At 37.2% G+C, this 22647-nt stretch overlaps 1 protein-coding gene across 7 annotated transcripts in view; it reads right to left on the bottom strand.

The window, feature by feature from the left end:
* LYST (lysosomal trafficking regulator) overlaps positions 1 to 22647 on the bottom strand; it is a 195958-nt gene that overhangs the window by 143567 nt on the left and 29744 nt on the right. For all 7 annotated transcript variants that reach the window (XM_057734359.1, XM_057734357.1, XM_057734360.1 and 4 more), the window contains 2 exons: positions 11198 to 11288; positions 7233 to 7431 (listed from right to left, as the gene is read on the bottom strand). In XM_057734359.1, coding sequence (XP_057590342.1) covers positions 7233 to 7424 — 192 coding nt within the window. In that variant the 5' untranslated portion in view covers positions 7425 to 7431; positions 11198 to 11288. The remainder of the gene's footprint in view (positions 1 to 7232; positions 7432 to 11197; positions 11289 to 22647) is intronic.

Below are 22647 nucleotides of genomic sequence, written 5' to 3' on the forward strand. Positions count from 1 at the left end.
CACTTTAAATGTAAATGGATTAAATGCTCCAACCAAAAGACACAGACTGGCTGAATGGATACAAAAACAAGACCCTTCTATATGCTGCCTACAAGAAACCCACTTCAGACCAAGGGATACATATAGACTGAAAGTAAAGGGATGGAAAAAGATATTCCATGCAAATGGAAGTCAAAAGAAAGCTGGAATAGCAATACTCATATCAGACAAATTAGACTTGAAAGTAAAGACTATTAAAAGAGACAAGGAAGGACACTACATAATGATCAAGGGATCCATTCAAGAAGAACATATCACAATGGTAAATATCTATGCCCCCAATATAGGAGCACCTCAATACATAAGGCAAATGCTAACAGCCATAAAAGGGGACATCGACAGTAACACAATAATAGTGGGAGACTTGAACACCCCACTTACATCAATGGACAGATCATCCAAACAGAAAATAAATAAAGACACACAAGCTTTAAATGACACATTAGACCATCTCGACTTAATTGATATTTATAGGACATTCCATCCAAAAACGACAGACTACACTTTCTTCTCAAGTGCACACGGAACATTTTCCAGGATAGATCACATCTTGAGTCACAAATCAAACCTCAGCAAATACAAGAAAATTGAAATCATATCAAGCATCTTCTCAGACCACAATGCCATGAGACTAGATATCAATTACAGGAAAAAAACTGCAAAAAATACAAACACATGGAGGCTAAACAATTCACTCTTAAACAACCAAGGAATCACTAAAGAAATCAAAGAGGAAATAAAAAAATATCTAGAAACAAATCACAACGAAAACACAACAACCCAAAACCTATGGGATGCAGCAAAAGCAGTTCTAAGAGGGAAGTTTATAGCAATACAGTCCTACCTTAAGAAACAAGAAAATTATCGAATAAACAACCTAAACTTACACCTAAAACAACTAGAGAAAGAAGAACAAAGAAACCCCAAAGTGAGCAGAAGGAAAGAAATCATAAAGATCAGAGCAGAAATAAATGAAAAAGAAAGGAAAGAAACCATAAGAAAAATAAATAAAACTAAAAGCTGGTTCTTTGAGAAGATTAACAAAATTGATAAACCATTAGCCAGACTCATCAAGAAAAAAAGGGAGAAGATGCAAATCAACAGAATTAGAAATGAAAAAGGAGAAGTCACAACGGACACCTCAGAAATACAAAACATCATGAGAGACTACTACAAGCAACTATATGCCAATCAATTGGATAACCTGGAAGATATGGATACATTCTTAGAAAAATACAATCTTCCAAGACTGAACCAGGAAGAAATAGAAACTATGAACAGACCAATCACAAGTATGGAAATTGAGGCAGTGATTAAAAATCTCCCAACACACAAAAGCCCAGGACCAGATGGATTCACAGGCGAATTCTATCAAACATTTCGAGAAGAGCTAACACCTATCCTTCTCAAACTCTTCCAAAATATTGCAGAAGACGGAACACTCCCAAACTCATTCTATGAGGCTACCATCACCCTGATACCAAAACCAGGCAAAGATGTCACACAAAAAAGAAAACTACAGACCAATATCACTGATGAATATAAATGCAAAAATCCTCAACAAAATACTAGCTAACAGACTCCAACAGCACATTAAAAAAATCATACACCATGATCAAGTGGGGTTTATCCCTGGGATGCAAGGATTCTTCAATATACCCAAATCAATCAATGTGATACATCATATCAACAAATTGAAGGATAAAAACCATATGATCATCTCAATAGATGCAGAAAAAGCTTTTGACAAAGTTCAACATCCATTTATGATAAAAGCTCTCCAGAAAATGGGCATAGAAGGAAATTACCTCAACATAATAAAAGCCATATATGAAAAACCAAAAGCCAACATCGTTCTCAATGGGGAAAAACTGGAAGAATTCCCTCTAAGAACAGGAACAAGACAAGGGTGTCCACTCTCACCACTATAATTCAACATAGTTTTGGAAGTTTTAGCCACAGCAATCAGAGAAGAAAAAGAAATAAAAGGAATCCAAATTGGAAAAGAAGAAGTAAAATTGTCACTCTTTGCAGATGACATGATATTATACATAGAAAACCCTAAAGACTCTACCAGAAAACTGCTAGCACTAATTGATGAGTTTAGTAAAGTAGCAGGATACAAAATTAATGCACAGAAATCTCTTGCATTCCTATACACTAACAACGGAAGAGCAGAAAGAGAAATGAAGGAAACTCTCCCATTCACCATTGCAACAAAAAGAATAAAATACCTAGGAATAAACCTGCCTAAGGAGGCAAAAGATCTGTACGCAGAAAACTTTAAGACATTGATGAAAGAAATCAAAGACGACACACACAGATGGAGAGACATACCATGTTCCTGGATTGGAAGACTCAACATCGTGAAAATGACTGTACTACCCAAAGCAATTTACAGATTCAATGCAATCCCCAGCAAATTACCAATGGCATTTTTCACAGAACTAGAGCAAGAAATCTTACGATTTGTATGGAAACGCAGAAGACCCCGAATAGCCAAAGCAACCTTGAGAAGGAAAAATGGAGTTGGTGGAATCAGGCTTCCTGACTTCAAACTATACTACAAGGCCATAGTGATCAAGACAGTATGGTACTGGCACAAAAATAGAAAGGAAGATCAATGGAATAGAATAGAGAACTCAGAAGTAAGCCCAAACACATATGGGCACCTTATCTTTGACAAAGGAGGCACGAGTATACAATGGAAAAAAGACAGCCTCTTCAATAAGTAGTGCTGGGAAAATTGGACAGCAACATGTAAAACAATGAAATTAGAACACTTCCTAACACCATACACAAAAATAAACTCCAAATGGATTAAAGACCTACATGTAAGGTCAGACACTATCAAACTCCTAGAGGAAAACATAGGCAGAACACTCTATGACATCCATCAAAGCAAGATCCTTTTTGACCCACCTCCTAGAATCATGGAAATAAAATCAAGAATAAACAAATGGGATCTCATGAAACTTAAAAGCTTTTGCACAGCGAAAGAAACCATAAACAAGACTAAAAGGCAACCCTCAGAATGGGAAAAAATAATTGCCTATGAAACAACGGACAAAGGATTAACCTCCAAAATATACAAGCAGCTCATGAAGCTTAATACCAAAAAAGCAAATAACCCAATCCACAAATGGGCAGAAGACCTAAATAGACATTTCTCCAAAGAAGACATGCAGATGGCCAACAAACACATGAAAAGATGCTCAACATCACTAACCATCAGAGAAATGCAAGTCAAAGCCACAATGAGGTATCACCTCACACCAATCAAAATGGCCATCATCACAAAATCTGGAAACCACAAATGTTGGAGAGGGTGTGGAGAAAAGGGAACTCTCCTGCACTGTTGGTGGGAATGTAATTTGGTACAGCCACTATGGAAAACAATTTGGAGGTTCCTTAAAAAACTACAAATAGAACTACCATATGATCCAGTAATCCCACTCCTGGGCATATACCCAAAGAAAACCATAATCCCAAAAGAAACTTGTACCATAATGTTTATTGCAGCACTATTTACAATAGCCAGGACATGGAAGCAACCTAGATGCCCATCAACAAATGAATGGATACAGAAGATGTGGCATATATATACAATGGAATATTACTCAGCTATAAAAAGGGATGAGATGGAGCTATATGTCATGAGGTGGATAGAACTACAATCTGTCATACAGAGTGAAGTAAGTCAGAAAGAGAAGGAGAAATATTGTATGCTAACTCACATATACGGAATCTAAAAATGGTACTGATGAACTCAGTGACAAGAACAAGGATGCAGATGCAGAGAATGGACTGGAGAACTCGGGGTATGGGAGGGGGCGGGGGGTGAAGGGGAAACTGAGACGAAGCGAGAGAGTAGCACAGACATATATATACTACCAACTGTAAAATAGTCAGTGGGAAGTTGTATAACAAAGGGAGTCCAACTCGAGGATGGAAGATGCCTTAGAGGACTGGGGCGAGGAGGGTGGGGGGGACTCGGGGGGGGGGAGTCAAGGAAGGCAGGGAATACGGGGATATGTGTATAAAAACAGATGATTGAACCTGGTGTACCCCCCCCTCAAAAAAAAAATGGGCACAAAACTTGAACATTCACAAAAGAAGATATACAAATGGCCAAAAAGCACATTAAAAAGTGCTCAACATCATTAGTTGTCAGAGAAATGCAAATTAAAACTGCAGTGAGATACTACTTCATATTCACTTAGAATGGCTAATACTAAAAAGACTGGCAATGTCAAATATTAAAGAGGATGTAAAACAACTAGAATTCTCATACACTGCTGGTGAGAATGAAAAGTGGTACAACCATTTGGAAAAAAAGTTTGGCAACTTCTTATAAAGTTAAATACCTACCCTTTGGCCCAGCAATCATATGCCTACATATTTACCCAAGAGAAATGAAAATATAGTCACACAAAGACATTTTTAAGAATATTCACAACAGTTTTATTCAAAATAGCCAAATATAAACAACCCAAATGGTTAAACAACAGGTGAATGGTTAAAAAAATTATGGTATATCCATACAAAAAAATACTAACCAGAAACAAAAAACAGTGAACTACTGATTCAAGATACATGGATGAATCTCCAAGACACAAGAGTACATACGGCCTTATGATATTTACGTGAAGTATTAGAACAAGCAACACTACACTCAGATGTTAAAAGTCAGAATAGTGGTTATCTCGCAGTGGGGGAAGGAGAGTGGCTGACTGAAAAGGAGTATGACAAAATTTTCTAGGGTTGTGGAGATGTTCTAACCATTGATCTGGGTGGTGGTTACAGAGGTGTATATATTTGTCAAAATTTATCCAACAATACACTTAATATCTGTGTGTTTACTATATGTAAATTATGTATCAATAAAAAGTCTGCTTAATTCTTTATATAAAATATCTGTTAATAAAGCAAAAGTATTGCATAGAAGGACAAGGGCTTAAATTGCCTCTTCTCCAGAGTAAAGAAGTATTCCGACTCATGAGAAGCACAGATACAAAAGCTGAAGTTCCTCCTGTACAGCTTTGAATCTAGTGTTTTGATTCCATTTTAAATGATTAAATCTCATGCAATGAAATTCCCCTTAAAGAGCCAAAAGTTCATTCTCCATTTTCTGGTTTAAACAATTAAATCTTGAAAAGTCTTATTTTTTAAATATTTTCACTCTACTTCTACTACCATTGCTATAGATATTCCAAAAAGCGAGTGACTAGGGGGAAAGAGAGCATTAAAAAATATTACCATAGGAAAAAATGTTGTTGCAAGTATGACTTCAACAACATTTGATTGAATGATTAAATGAGTTCAATCATTTAACAGTACATTAAAAGATACTTTACAACTTGAAAGACAGAAAGTAGACTAGTGTTTGCTTAGGGGCTGAAGGGGATGGGAGGGACAGGGGAGTGATGGCTACAAGCCACTGGTTGCTATTTGAGGGGATGAAACTGTTCTAAAATTGACTGTGGTGACAGTTGTATATATGCATGACTACATTAAAAACCACCAAACTGTACATATGAAATAGGTGAATTCTATGATATGTAAATGATATCTTAACAAAACTGTCATTTAAAAAAGCTATTGAGATTCTGATTGGGATTACATTGGAATCTATAGGTCAATTTGGAGAAAATAGATTTATTTACAATACTGATTTTTCCCAATAGATGAAAAGTATGTATCCTGCCCTTTTTGCGTCTTCTTTAGTTTCTCTCAATAATGTTTTATAGGATTTTATAGAGAAATCTGTACATAATTTCAGACTTATTCCTGGGTAACTGATATTTCTGATGCTACTTACACAGTATCTTAAGAGAGAGAGAGAAAGGGCTGAATTGCCCTAATGTGGGGTAAGAAGACGAATAGCGCATGATACGCATACTAAATTATCCAGTAAAACAAATCATCGCTACATGTGGGCTCACAAATAATTTTTTCTGATTTTAAAATTTATTTGTGGAAAAGTCATACAAATATATAAATTTAAATTACATTTAGTCACACTGGATCAACCATATTGAGAAAAAAAGAGTAAAACTATATAAACCTATATAATGTTATAAATCAATGCTACCTCAATAAAAATAAATAAAATTAAAAAATACATAAACCTGTAAATATTCTGGAAAATTCCATGACAGGTAGACACCACAGTGAACAACTACTTCCTGATTCATATTTGTTAGGTTCCTTAGCTTACAGTGAAAACAGATACTGTTTAATTTTAGTATTTATATTTACCCAATATATGCATTTATTAGCAAAATGCTTTCACGGCGAAGAAATTTTATTTTACAATAGTTAAGTTTACATCGAAAGCCATCTAAAGACTTAAAGTGTTTAAAGCTGTCCATCATGTTGGTGCTACAGAGCCCTTATTATCCTTTAAATTCAAGTTAATTGAAATATTAACTTGAATATTAATTAGTAGATGGTAAAAGCAGATGGTGGACTTTTCTTTCATAAAAAAAATATTTGTTTTCTACTAAAATGAAATAGATATATATAAATCACATTTGGGCTTCAAATTGACCTTGTTTGAGCTACTTAATATTTCCAGATCTCTTTCATCTACAAAAGGAGGTTAGATGGAAATATCTCCACAGTCCCATCTAGCTTTAAAATTATGTTCATTCTATAATAAGAAAAAAGCAAAATACCATATGGTCTTACCATAGTTTAAGCAAACACAGCAATGTACAAAAAACTAGATGTGTACAAGATAAAAGACTTAGTATTTATTAGTTTACACAAAAGATTCTTTACTTTTTTCACCCCAGAATTGGTAAGTTCCCTAAATATAATTTACACTAAAATTCAAAAATATACCTGATACTTATTGAAAGTGCAAATGCATGATGCTTCTTAATCATGATCTTATCTCAACTCATAATCATAGTTATCTGACACTGATGTTAGGATAAAAAGCATAGTATACATGAAACCATTCTTAGAAGAAAGGCTATTTATAACTGTCGGATATATTAGACAGTTTGAAAAGTATCCAAATAAACAATATGTTCATACATGGGCTACTTTTCCTTGTCTGAGTGACATGAGAGAGAGGACTTTATGTCAAAGAGATTTTCAGAAATTATGTAACCCAGAAATTATGTATCTATAACTAATTAAAATCTACTGACAAAAAAAATGACTTGATGTGAAAATGTTACCTGATCAATGATAGAATTTAGTCTGGTAAGTAACAGAAATCCTCGGCCGTGAACAAGGTATTGTCCGAGGGCTGCCATGTGTGTCTCCTCCTCCTCTTCCTCCCTGGCCTCCACTCTCTGGACCACCGCATTGCAAAGCCGGTTGACATCGGTCAGAAATTCACGTGCCAGTGAGTTACTGTCAGTGCTCATGACCGAGCTATAAAAGAAATATTACAAAAAAGATTAGAAAAACAAACATTTATGTTTAAAACTATGTGTTTTCGTTGCTGTTTGTTTTTAACTGAAGACTGACTTTAAATTTCTGGGCATTGTACCTAACCTTATAATCTTTTCAGACAAAGTTCCGACCTAGTCAGGGGCTCCTTAAATATTCCTGCATGGCAGGAATTAGTCCTGGGTATGAAACGCCTGAGCAGAACCAAGCTCAGGTAAGTGAAAGCACCAAGAGAGAACACACTACTAGTGGGTGGTGGCGGTTAAGGTAGATGCTGACTTCCTCTCTTAAATGGCCTCGCTGTAGAATAAAAATAAACCCGTTACTTGCAAAATATTCTTGCTGTACATGTTTTGAAAGATAAATGGATCTTTTAAAAACATAAACTGTTTTTCACAATCACTGACCCATCTCCTCATTGAGGCGTGGGAGGAGGATTTACCACCAAGTGAACAGAAATAGAAGAATTCTAGCAGCTTCTTGCTACACTTCACTTCTTGCTACACATCTGAATCAAATAAAGGGCAGTGTGTGACATTTTAGGATTAAGGAAAACAGTACAGTAAAGCAGACAAAAGAGAGGAGAAACACAAATATGAAGAAAACCATGTATAAATCTTCAGAAAAGGAAAAAGGATGAAGAACAAACCCCCCAAAGAGTTTCAAAATAGTTTAATTTTAGGATTAAAAGTAATTTTGAGACATCCAGTAACCCTGGGAACCTCGTAACCTGAGAGCTTAAATGAAATAAAATGCGTATTGCAGTCTTCCTTCAGCCACTTTGGGGGAAGCCCTTCCACCGTCCCTGCTGAGAAGGCAGTGGGCCATTTGACTTGTCTACTGCCAACAGGCACTGCCAGTGTCTGGGCCCAAATCAGCTGACACACACCTGATTCAGGACTGGCCAACAAATACGCTGGCTGCGTGATGTGATTCATACGGTGCGGTCAGCAAAGAGGCCTTGGCCAGTCAAGTTTTCTTTCTCTCTCATAGGAATTTGAATTAGGCACATAGTTGTGCTGGAAAGTCACACAGAGATGAGCCTGTGGTGGTCACTATGAGGTAGCTGAGGCCAACCCGGTAAAAATTAACCAAGAGGATGCAGAGAGAAACAGACACACATGAAAGGGAGAGAGGGAAGAAATTCCTAATACTACTTTGTTTCCTCTTCATTCAAGAGCCTGAAGGTTTAACTCCTGGATTCCCATCACACTTCTAGATATTGTTACAATAACAATCCCTTCTTTAAGAAAACAAGGATCATTATTTTAAATATTGATCATTAGGAAAAGTATAAAAAAATGTACATCACTCAATGTACATTCCCAAATGCAGCAACAACCTCTATTATATGTCTCCATAAACTTTTGTTAAGTAAAATTGTTCAATAAATCAAATAACCTGATTTATATTCAGTCCATATTTATCCAACTTTATTAATTTATTTCACCTAGTCTATCACTGATTTTAAGACATAATTACTTAGTGTACCACTACAAAAGAAAAAACACTGCCAATTAAAATATAACACAATGCTTTCTTAACACTTTAAATTTTCTGGGCCGTCAAGACCACCCACCATGTGACATTTCTTAAGAATGCTACCCTATTGCTCCTGGGATTTTCTTCCAAAGAGGCTGACACCATTCTGTAAGTTTTGATGCTGGTGGCTTTCTTAATCTTACCAGATGACATTGGTAGAAAATTTCAGAAAATAACCAGGAAATACTGAAAAATCATCAGATATAGTACCAAGAATTCATGTAACTCAACGGAAGCGCTGACAATGTAAAATAGCTATGACCAAATTGGCTCATGGGCACGCGAGAATAACTCTTCCACAAGTGCAGCCCACTGACAGTGTTTATAAGACACCATCAGTTGTAAGGCACACTGCAACTTTAGGAATGATAAAAGTGTGAAAAACTAAAAAACTGTGGTAATATTTAGGGCCTATCTTCAATAAATTAATATAATGAAAATTAACATGAAGTTTTAGATAATTAATGAGGGAATAATTTCAAACCCACTTCCTAAAAGTACAAGATGCCATGTCAATAAAAAGTACTATAATATAAGCAGAAACATTTTTCCTGATTTAAAAACGTGTATAAAATATATACACAGTTACACATATAGGGTATTACATACAAATGCTCTATTACCTGCTTATTTCATTTAGATATTTTGGAAATCTTTTCACATGAGCTCTCTTCTACTCTGTTTAATAGCTGCATGCTTAGTCTTTTTAATACATTCCACTTCATGTATTTATTACATATACTTCATATATTTCATTATTAGATATACCATAACTATGGAGCCAATCTGTCATTGTTGAACATTTAGGTTATTTCTGGTTTCTTATTAGCACAAAGTTGCAATAGATATTCTTACAGTATCTGCACATTTATCCTACTATTTCCTTGCAGCAGAAATTGCTGTTACTTCATATAATAGGCTTCACACATTTCTGTTAGGTTTATTCCAAGGTGTTTTATAGTTTTTGCTATTATTCTGAATGGGATTTTATTTCCCATAATATTGATATATTCTAACTAGGCTAGAAACCTGGTATACAGGAGGCCTACAGGAAGTAGATTTATTTGAGATATCCAAAGTCTACTCATATATCCAAACTTCTTACTGAACTCTCTTATTGATTTTCTTAGAATTTCCAGATATAAAACCCTACCATCTACAAATAACAAAAATTCTGAAATTTTCCTACCCAATATTCACACACTTTCCACTCTTTCAACTACATTTGTACTAGCAGAACAACACCGGCAGGGGTGATGGGGACACTTTTGCTTTTCACCTTAAGAAATAGTTTTTCCTTCCTATGGATCTAATAGGAATGCTGAATTTAACTACTGCCTTTCAGCCATTCTGAATGCCAGCTGAAAAGATGATTGCATGGTATTTTTTTAAAGATGTTTTTGGAATATTTCAAATATCCAGAAAAAGTACAAAGAACCTATAATGTGAGGCTACAGCCAATGCTCAGACCTCAGATCTAGCAAATATTAACATTATGCTATGTTCGGTTCAGTTCCCATGCATGCGTCCATCTGCGTGTGTGTATGCGTGTAAAGAATCAAACCTTACAGTACAGGAAAGCCACACTCCACCCACACATCTTCCACCTCCCTAGTTGCTGTTTATCATTTCCATACATATTTTTATAATTTTGATATGTTATAGCCATAAAATATTCAGTATTGTTATACTTATTTTTAAAACTTTAAGTAGTATATTATAGCAGGGTGGGATGAATTGGGAGATTGGGATTGACATATATACATTACTATATATAAAATAGATAACTAATGAGAACCTACTGTAAAGCACAGGGAACTCTATTCAGTGCTCTGTGGTGACCTAGATGGGAAGGGAATCTAGAAAAGAGTGGATATATGTATATGTATAACTGACTCACTTTGCTGTACAGCAGAAGTTAACACAACATTGTGAAGCAACTATATTCCAATAAAAATTAATTAAGAAATAGTATACTATGTGTATCCTTTTATAACTTTGCTTTTCCCTCTCAACATTAAGTTCATTCCTTTAAACTATTGTGCAATATACCATGGTATGAATAAACCACAATTTATATATCTAGAAAGTTTAGCTGTTTTCACTTTGGGGCTTAAAAATTTAATGTCACATAACTATGTAGTTTCAAAGACTCAGACTGAACCAAGTATTCTGACTACTAATATATGTTACATTAAATACTTACCAATCTTTCAACACTTCTGTAACATTTAGGGTCTTTATGATTTGAGCTCAGGAACTAGATGAAACAAATTATTCTCAGAACAAAGCTTCACCTACCAAAAAAAAGAGAAAGATATTAACAGCAATACTAAAACACAAATAATTTTAACAACTAAAGTTCTCACATAAAAACCAGAGGCCAGTCTTCATATTTGATGTATGAAACAGCCAACAATTTTTTTGAATCTCAAAAGCACACTAAAATATGCCTGTAGCTTCAAGAATGGAATCTTGAGAGATGGAGTCTTGGAACATACTTGATCTGAACGAGGCAACCTGACTGTAGCTCCCTACGGCTCCTCTCCCAACCCCAGCTTGTAACCTCCAGGTAAACCACTACAAAGGAAGGAGAATCAGGCAACATCAGTCTTCTTAACAAGGACACCTAGGGGGCAGTGGAAGATCATGTATATACTGTGGACAGCCAAGTTGTTACTTTCCTGCAAGAGTAAAAGATATCTGAGGATATATGAGAACTCAGAAAATTCTACAGCCAAACAATGAATAAACCACCACCAAATTTCCTATCCTTGTTGAATTTTTAAAAATGAATTAATCTTTTGTGTATAACACAATGAAGGCTACTTCTAGAATACCAAAGGATAAATAAATTCCTACTTCTGGGGTAGCAAGAAGATGCTTCTCTGTAGATTTCTCCTTCTCTATAGTTTTTACCAGGCAGAGACATGAAAAAAAAATTTCCTTATTACAGTTATAAGGCAAACATAAAGGTTTATTGTGAACCATAAGTTTTTTTTTTAAATCAAAATGACCTTTAATTGCTTTAAAATGCTCAAATTTAGAGAACTGTCTTGAATTCCTTTCAGCTTGATAAACAGTTTTTGTACCACATACTATTCTAGGCACTTGAGAATAAAGTAGGCAGGAAATAGGACTGAGCTGCTGTTAGACTACACAGGACTTTGTGTGAATTATGGGAAAAAACACTTCCTCCTAGGCTGGTGAAGCCCATGGCACACAGCTATCAGAGTACAGGCTAGATTTCAGTCCTACTTGCCCACTCCACTGGCCAAGCACCAGTGCATCAACTGCTCAACCAAATGAAACAGCCCTGGAATGGAGTCTCAAAACACCGTCCACACCTGCTCCTACCGCACTATCCACATAGTTTTAACTCTAAAATCATGGCAGGGGAATTATAAATCAAATCATGAGCATAAGGAGGTACTGTACGAATCGTGCTGACTTCCGGCACCTGCTAGCTCGGTCTACTACAAAGTGGAGCCATTTATCTTGGACCCAAAAACGACTCCAGCTCACTCAGCCTGGCCGTTAGAAGTGAAAGCTGACAGACAACTGGATCCATCTGTTTCTCTCTCTTACCGAGGGGCATTTCTAGGCCAAGCTGAGGGATTTTTCTAATGCTTTTAAACAGACATGGCTTCTTTATCTCCATATTTTACACAGCCCAGCTTGGATATCCATGGAGTTTCATTCCATACAAGATCATAATCCTATCTGCCAGCACAACCAGCTCTGCCCTCCTTTACTCTGCCACCACTCTGTATTCACAGCTGCATTCTAACTTTCATCACCCTATATCATGCTGGGTGTCCATAAAGTCTGCAAGTACAGTTTTTTTCTTAATAAACTGAAGATGTGCTTAGGACATTATATATTTTTGCCTCTGTTTCCAAACTACATGGACACCCTGTAGCTACTTATCTATATGACTGACTGACCTCCTAGGTCACAAGTTCCTTAAGGCCAGGGACCCTGTCTTATTACTTCTTGCACTTGATAGCTTTCATGCCAAATTTCAAACTCATCATCGTTACAATTTTCAACTTCAAATACAACTATTGTTCTAGGGTTGTACTAAATAAAACTTGTTCCCAACAATATAACTAGAATTTTTATATTCCTAAAATTTACCATAAATGAAAAGCATAACAACAAAATGCCTATAATCATGTAAATGACCTTCTCAGAAAATAGTAGGTTTCACTTTCTCTAATTCAGTGACTCGTAAAGTATAAAATATAAATGCCCCAAACAAAAACAACCTAAGAATATATCAGCTGTACCCCCTGGTTTTATGTCATCAGAAATTTCATCAATATGCCATTTAATTAAACAAATGTTTATTCAACATTTACTACACGCCAGCTACTCTTTTTGACACTGAGTATAGAGCAAAAACAAAATCCCCACCCTCGTGGATTCTAGTGGGGTAGAGACAGAATAAACGTTACAATAAACCTATCATAATGTCAGGTAGTAGTACTAAGTGCTATGAAAACAAAGGAAAACAGAATAAGGGCACAGAGTGACAGGAATGCTACTTTAGACGGGGCTGGCAGGGAATGTCTGAAGAGGTGATATCTAAGCAAAACGCTGACTGAGTAAGAAAACAGCCCATGTGAGTATCTGGGGAAAGAGTATTCCAGGGCCCTGAGATTAGTGTATGTCTGATGCAGTGGACACTGAATGAAGAGAAGAAAAAGAGAAGTTAAACATTACTACAAAAGTGAGAAAAGCCACTCGCTCCTACTTCTCACGGACTGAAGTAAGATGTAGAAAGAAGAAATAGGAGTTCCTCTGGAACTGCCTCTCGTGAAGAATGGAAGTCTCCTTCTTGCCCACCCTTCTTTCCTTGCTGCCTCCCCCCCCCCCCCACAAAAAAAGACACTACATGGTTTTTTGAGGTTGTGAATGGAATAGTGCAGTTCACTAATAGGTAAGACAGGTTGGCGGGAAAATAAAGTTCGCCTTTAGCTACATCAAGTGTGACAGGTCTGTAGCCGGATATACCAAACTGGAGTTCGGGTGGGAGGCTGGGGCTGGTGGATCAGTTTGGGAGTTATCAGCATATAGGTGCAGTTCAACAGATGGATGAAACAACCCAGAGCAGTCAGCAGCTGTCTGACAGAACTTTCTGCAGTGATGAGACTGTGCCTAGTGGCTACAGTACTGAACAGTGGGGACCCAGAGAATGAGAGGAAGTGGGGCAGAGAAGAGGTTCCAGGACTGAGCCCTGGGGTTAACATCCCTGAGTCAGGGAGAGCAGGCGGTTCCCGCATAGGAGACCAGGAAGGAACAGCACATGAGGCAGGAAAATAAAATCAGGAGACTGGTCCTTCTCAGAAACCAGGGGAGGAAAACTTGAAACAGGAAAGACTGATCAACTGTGTCAAATATTGCTGAGAGGTTGAGTAAGATGGAAACTAGGAACCGACCACTGGATTTAGCAACATGGAAGTTACTGACAACCTTGTCAAAGAGTGATCTCAGTGGAGTGGCAAAGAGTGGCGAAGAAGTGGAGGCAAGGGGTTTAGAAAACTCTTTAGAGAAGTTCTGCCAAAAAGGGTAGCAAGGAAATGGGTGGTAGCTTGAAAGGGACATTGGACAGGGGAGTTGTTGTTGTTGCTGTTGTTGTTTTAAGAAAAAAAGATACAGCATGTTTATAAGCTGAGATATCATAGCATGTTTGTATAGCATCTTTCTCCAACAAAGAAAGGAAAATTTCTAACATATGTAACTCTACATACGTTACAGCTGCAGCATTCTCCTCATGTGCACGTGTACATCTCATCAAAAGTAGAAACTGCATTATCTGCAGGAATTAGTTTTAGAGAATCCCCTTAACCACTACTGTCTATCTATTCCTTCTGTAAACGTTTGCAAATCTTTTAAAATGATCTCTAGAATCTTCTGTGGAGGTAACTTCAAACTCACTAAAAGCTACAGAATCGGACTTTCCTGGTGGTGCACTGGTTGAGAATCCGCCTGCCCATGCAGGGGACACGGGTGCGAGCCTGGTCGGGGAAGATCCCACATGTCACGGAGCAACTAGGCCCGTGCGCCACAACTACTGAACCTGCACTCTAGAGCCCGCGAGCCACAACTACTGAGCCCACGTGTTGCAACTACTGAGGCTGCACACTCTAGAGCCCGTGCTCCACAACAAGAGAAGCCACTGCACCGAGAAGCCAGTGCACCACAACAAAGAGTAGCCCCTGCTCGCCACAACTAGAAAGAAAGCCCATGCACAGCAACGAAGACCCAATGCAGCCAAAAAATCTATGGAATCTACATTCTTTTTTATAATTTTGGAACTTTGCTTCTCCACAGTCTTCTAAAAGTTTTCAAATTCACCATAATAACTCAAAGATTACCAGTTCTGCAATGACATTAACAAATTTTCTCAGAATCTGAACCCAAGATGTGAATTCATTTAGGGCAATCAGAGATTCTGATACAATATCCTCCTCACTCTTGGGCTTAAATTTTCTCTTATTCGTCTTACTTCTACCCTTATTAGTCTGTGTGTAGATCATTCTTCGTGTCTGAGAAGACAAAGAAAACAGAAGTTGAGAAGTTTCATTTACTCTCTGTATCTGATTATAGGGTCAGTTTGTTTAAAAGAAGAATCTATTATTTGCTTGTTGTTTTTCATCTTCTATATATAAAATGTCAGCCTTAACCTTTTTCAAAACCTCAGTTCATTATTTTCAGAGGGTTGTGTTCCTCTTTTATATATAAATAATTTTGTTCTTATTTGTTTCATATCCTTCTTTCCTTCTTCTGCACGTTATTTTAAACTCTGAGTTCATTTGGCCACTTGATCTCTATCCTTCTTCATATACTATTTCCGACTGTTCAATAAAGACCGGTCGATGGTCATCTTACAATCACTTTCCCTTCTGGAAACTGTATCCATGGCACCGTACCTATCTTTTCTTTGAAATTCAGGAACTCTGTATTTCCAATTCTCTATATTCCAGCTTTGCTTCTTACTCTTCTGTTCATTATTTTTTTAAGCTCTTTATTGGAATATATTTGCTTTACACTCTTGTACCAGTTTTTCACGTAGCCATCATTTACTAAACTCCCCCTTTGTGCCAGGCACTAAAAATAAAAACTGTGAAAGCAGTCCCCGTCTCTGCCCCTCAGGAAGATCACATTATGGTGGCAAAGGCAAACCAACAATACACAGAGTGCTGTGTACTGAGAAGGAGCACTGAACCCAATTTGAGTGGTCAGAGACGCTTCATGAAGGAGATAATCTTCAAGAAAAAGTTGAACAGGTAAAGGGAGAAAAGGAGAGAAGAAAGGCATTACAGACAGGAAGAGAGGCTCAAGTCAAGTCCTTGGAAGAATTACAATAAGTTTGGTATCAAAAAGCAAAATGAGAAGCAGGAAAACAAGGATGGAGAGAATAGTGACCAAGGAAAAATAAAAGGATTTACTGGTGCGGGGAAAATGGTGAATTTCTGATGGTGTCAACTTCCTCAGCTATTTGAGATTCTCCAGCAGGATTCAGCTGCTTAGATCTAACAGTAGAGAATACAGATTGTAGCGCTGATCTTGGTTTTGGGGGGTGGAGGCAGCAGAAGCATCAGTGGAAGGGAATCAGGAGTACAGGTGAAAGAACAATCCATATGGTCAAAAATGGGGTACAGGCTGGGTAGGGGAGAAAAAGAAGCCAGCAAGTGTTGGCACACGAGGAGGAAGTACAGGTAAGCAACCCCGATGAGAGAGAACAGAGAATGTGCTAAGGAAGATACTGGGATTTGCACATTTCTGGAGCAAGTGGTTCCAGATGATGACAACATCCAGAGTGTGACCCTGCCCGTCAATGTCTGAGGCGAAGTGAAAGGTCACTGTGGTTAAGTAACCATGAAGCTAGTTTTCTGGACAACAGATCATTGTAAGCTCTTGAAAGCTCCGTGATGACAGGGAATTTTTTGCCTTTACTGCTAAATCTACAGCACCTAGGATAGCATATGGCACAGAGAAGGCTTTCGAATATTTGTGGAATTTGCTGAATAAATGACAGCTCTTCTCTCAGGATTCCTGTTATGTTCACTGTCTAAGTAAGCCCTCACAGGGGGTCAGAATTAGGCTCAGAGTATAAGCTCCCCAATTATTTCCTTTACCTTCTGGAAATGAAATGGTCAACCAAATAAGTTTGGCTTTTATTGAGTGAGACTTCCCACATACATCTGGATAGCTGACTTTGATATTTTAGCTCTGATCTACTTCTGTGATTAATTTTCACAACGTATTATCCAAAAGATCACAGAATTATGCTATTACCCTCAGTCTTGTGGATTTTCAAACACTTATCTTCTTGACATATAGAACTACTATACCTGTGCCTACACCAAGTCATTACTACATATATTCTTTACTTTTAGGCCTTTTTTTCAGATCTTTACAACATTGTGTTAGTTTCTGCTGTACAACAAAGTGAATCAGCTATATGTATACATATATCCCCATATCCCTCCCTCTTGAGCCTCCCTCCCACCCTCCCTATCCCATCCCTTTAGGTCATCCCCAAGCATGGAGTTGATCTCCCTGTGCTATGCAGCAGCTTCCCACTAGCCATCCATCTTACACATGGTAACGTATATATGTCAATGCTACTTTCTCGCTACGTCCCAGCTTCCCCTTCTCCCACTGTGTCCTCAAGTCCGTTCTTTATGTCTATGTCTTTATTTCTGCCCCACCACCAGGTTCATCAGTACCATTCTTCTAGATTCTATATACTGTATGTGTTAGCATATGGTATTTGTTCTTCTGTTTCTTGCTTCACTCTGTATGACAGACTCTAGGTCCATCCTAGTCATTTTTAAATACCTTATCACTTCTGTGTTTTACTCAGTGCTACCAATGATATTACATTTACCACTGAAGATAAAATCTCAAGCTCAACAACACGGCAAGAAGTACTCCATAGGTCACCAAGTTTCCTCCTCAAGAACTATCAAATAACAAGTGCCCATGGTGATAAGAAGGGTAGAGTCCACCGTGCTACAGTTCACTTTTTTACTAATTTATTAATTCAACCAATATTTATTACTTATCCAATAAATATGTCAATAAATATTTACTAGTGTGATCATTCTATTTTTGCTAGTTTCTGAATCTGTTCTGAATAGTCAAATTGTCAGCACTGTGACAGTGGTGAAAACAAAGGCAGCGGATTTAAAATCAAGCAATTACTAGCCAGTCACACAGAGCTATGTGGAGTTTGGCTTCCTTTTCCATAAAATGTTTATCCTGTAGAGTTGTCATATAATCTTCGGGGATTGTATGACATCAGTAAACGTTCTTAGTAAATGTTATATATAGTTCTATTTTAAATGCTTGGCACTAGCTGAACATGTTCCAACAGAGAGAGCCATCTGGAGGAAGAAAAGATCACTACAACCTTCCCTCACAGACCAGTTTGCATGCAAATGTTAATGTTCTGCTTTATGATGCTGTAGTTTCCAAGGAAACACTGAAAATAAAAGAAGAGGGTACCTGCATTTTTTGTCTCTTCTTTGCCTTGTGACTTCTACAGAAAACAAGTAAAAGGAAAAGGACAAGAAGAAAGATTCTAATAATGAGGTTTATTCTTATAGCCTGATTAAAAAGCATACTTTTTTCTCATCTAACAGTACCACAGGAAGGACTCAATTCCTAATCTTTCACGAAATGCCAAAAATCCTGGTAAACCGTCTTTTGAAATAATACCAGGTACTTGCCTAAATTTGTTAATTAAGCAGCATTAAAGAAATTACCATTGGAAAGAATATTTTTCAGAAACGTCTTATGTGCCCAAAAGGAGATCACTATGAATCACAGGATTATTGCGAGGCTTAAACAGAAAAATGCAAGAATAATTAGTACTCGATGAGGTCTGCTGAGCCAGAACGTGCCGCGATTTGAAGCAGCCTTCATGAAAATAAGGGTTGGTTCATACAGACTCTTAACTATGCTAAATCCCATGTCTCCAGAGCTCAATATATATTGGTTATAGACTGATTAATGACCTTCCCCAAGATCTCACATATTCTTTGCATCACATCACTAAAAATCGAAAAAAACTTAGGAGGAAAAAATCCTTACACTATTTACACCATTTCATAAATGACGTGAAGAAAGGAATAAACATAAATAAATTAGAATCGTACATTTGTACAACGGCAGAAACTTTAGACATCATATTCTCCAACCCCACATTCTACAGGTGACAAAAACTGAAGCCAACAGGTCCAAGGTCCCATGACAGTTGTCTTGGGAGTTATGTGATATTTTTGGAGCTAATCAACTAGAACTAAAATAACCAAGTTTAGAAGACACAGCCTTTCTTCTTCTGTCAGGTCAATTAAAAATTAGACAATGGGCAAAGAAGTTTCCTTAACACTAAATGCTATCTTCAAATGTTACCCAGAACCTTTACTTAAACCCACTAGTTTGCAAACTGTACACCTAGAAACAAGATTTAAAAATCTCTCTCTACCCACTTTTGTAACCACAATACAGAGTCTTACGTTTGAAGCACAGGAAACTTGAGTGGGGGAAGGAAGAAGATACTATGAACTAACCTTGTTCAGATTAATAGAATTCTCTTTAAGGAATAAGCTAGTTAAGGCACAATCACTTAAATTAAACAACATTTAGCAAGCAAATATCTGTTAATCTAGGCTTTATTCCGTAAAATTTTGGTCATGCTACATATGTTAGGTAATAACCATCAGAATTCTTCCCAACTACAGACTTAAGACACAAAATTTATTAGATTATTTACACATCAAATATTTTTTCTTCTTACAAGTAGCTTGTTTTCGTTTTGTTTTGTTTTTCTTCTTTTTTTAAAACTGAAGTATAGTTGACTCACAGTATTATGTTAGTTTCAGGTGTACAGCATAGTGATTTAATATTTTTATAGATTATATTCCATTTAAAGTTATCACAAAATAATGGCCATATAGTCATGTGCTGTACAATATATCCTTGTTGCTTATTCATTTTATTATATTTTAATTAATATAAGCATCTTTATAACCTATGTTATAGTGGAAAATAAATAGTCTCGAGAAAATTGAAGTAAAACTTGATAGTCATTGAATATGAAAAATTAAAATATATTTTCATGGGCTTATTTTTATAAAATTCTTGGAATTTAAAATGAGAATTAGGAAAGGATGTGACACAATTAAACACCTGAATCAGAGAGCCATAAAAACCGCTTTAGCAATAAGATAAATCTTTTCCACACGATAAATCACAATTCCATAATTGCTGATAATTCACCATACTTGAGGAAGATGTTCAACTTCCATTTAATCATTAACTTCAGAAGAAATTATAACAGTTGTTTTAGATTATAGCAGTTGTTTAGGGCTCGGGCCCTTCTTGACAAATACTGAACTTGATTTTCTGAATTCTGCATTAAAGAATATCTGATTGGAAGTCAGGATATCACATGCACATCCTTACGAAGTTTGGACTGTGGTCTCCAGCTCCTTACATACTAATGTGGTATCATGAAAAAAATGTCATTAAGGCGTTGAACTCTGCCAGACCCCATAGAGTCTGAGTAACTACCCAAGCCCCCTGGGGAACTAAACTGACAGTTCCAATTTGGATTTCTAGCAACACATTTTGCCCCACTCTCCCCCACTACTCTGGCAGGCAAGGGTAGAAGGTGTTCCCACACCTCCAGGCCATCTGGCTTGGCTCTGATGATCTAGGGAAAGGGCTCCGTAAGTAGGGTAGCAGCGTGTGAGGCAAAGAGTAGGTCAGTTAAGCTTGATGAGGTAATCTCAGCACTTTCCCAAACCTTCATCTTGGGGTTCTCTCACAATACCACTTTCAGGTATACTGTAGTGTAAACATCCTGGAGAAGAAGAGCCTTATGGGTATAAATACCTCATATAACATTGGCTATAAAGGCAAATCGTTTACAGACTGAACAACTATCTTAGAAACGAACCTTTGGAACACAACCATTTATAAGAAGTAACTGCCATACTTAAAGTTGTTTTAACTAACATTGGAGTAAGTAACAAGTTGACTACCAGTAAAGGAAAACTGCCATGGAGTTTACATTTTACGAATCATTTGAAAATGAAAATCTATTAGAGAATCAACACACAGAGAGTTAAATGATCTTAGTACCTCCCTCAAAGTTTTAAAGATAAGAACCCTAAGGCAGATGGAGGTTAAGAGATTTCCCAAAAGTCACAGGGCTTCACATCTAGGTCTTCAGATTCCTATCCAATGTTCTTCCTAATACTGCATGCAATTTTTGAGAGACTTCTCACAGCCAAACTATGTCTTTTAGAATGCTACCTGTCAGAGCATTTTAGTGATTCGGTCTGGCACTAAAGTGCAGCTGTAATTAGGCAGTAACCCTGCCTGTCTGTCCTCCGGGCAATATATCCTGCCACCCTAAACTTCTCAAGGTCTTCTACAAGGTTCATGTTACCTTTTTCCATACGTTTCCCCATCTCTCATTTACATCAAGAAGTAAGTGATCCGGAAAAAAAGAAAATTAGGCTCCTCCTAGAATGAAGTATGTACATTTTAACAAGAAGTAACATGGGGATTGCAATATAAGAGGGCTAAAAGTTGGCTCTCACCTAGGTGTTCCATATTAAAAACATACGACTATAGGCCGTCATCAAGCAAGCCACCAAGGATAAGAAAATAACTACAGTGTAATGGGGGCACCGTGGGAAGGGGGAAGGAGACTGGTCAATTTTGTTTCCTTGGTCATACTTCCTTCTTTGATATGTTATTTGGTATATTCTGAGCTGAGTTTGCTCCACACTGATGCTTGAGTGGAGAGAAGGTGTAAGGATTCTTTTCTCTTTAGTTTTGGCTTTTCATATAAACTCTAAAGGGACTTTGCAGTACAGAATGTTTGGACTGAACATTTACTTTGATGCATTCAATTCCAAAGGGTCTACGGTGGGATGGGGAGGAAGGTTGTGTCCAATTGGACTCTGCCAAAAATGAATGTACAATGACAAATGCCCAGCAATCTTTGCAAAGCAGACTGTTACCTAAGTTCTAGTCCCCTTCTAAAACCATTTAATAGGCTTCTATTACATAAACAGTAGGATTTTTATTCTCTTTACCTTGTCAGTTTACAATTCGATGAAATAAGCATATGTGCATTGTTTCTGTCTCTAGTGCTAAAGGCTTCTCAGCTGGCTGTAGTTTTCAACAAATTTCCCTAAGCAAAACAAGACCTCTTCAGGGATCAGGGGGAAAAAGTCCTTTTATCTCAATTCTTGGGAGAGTTTTGTATGCAGTAGCCTGAACCCAGGTGATAAGTTGGTTTGATATCTTTTTGTTTTTATTTCTGCTGTATCAAAACCAAGAACCATCAAATGAATGACAAAAACAGAAGAAAGATGATTCAACCCTCTTCTTGATTTTTCTCCTCCACTCTCCAAGAGAAAATGATGGTTAGAGAACTTTTCATCTCACCGGAAACATTGCCTGGGTGTCATTGATTCTTAAATGCTCACTCTCCTCGGCAGCCCCTGGGTCTTTCTCATCTTAGAAAGTAGCCCAGGCCTGCCAGCTGAGTGCAAGGAAGCCAGAACAGCCGTGACCTTCCTCCTCTGTGCACCCACCAGCTGAGGCTGTTTTCAAAGC

This window comes from Hippopotamus amphibius, chromosome 5 (genome assembly GCF_030028045.1).
Source record: "Hippopotamus amphibius kiboko isolate mHipAmp2 chromosome 5, mHipAmp2.hap2, whole genome shotgun sequence".
In the NCBI taxonomy this organism is placed as follows: Eukaryota; Metazoa; Chordata; class Mammalia; order Artiodactyla; family Hippopotamidae; genus Hippopotamus; species Hippopotamus amphibius.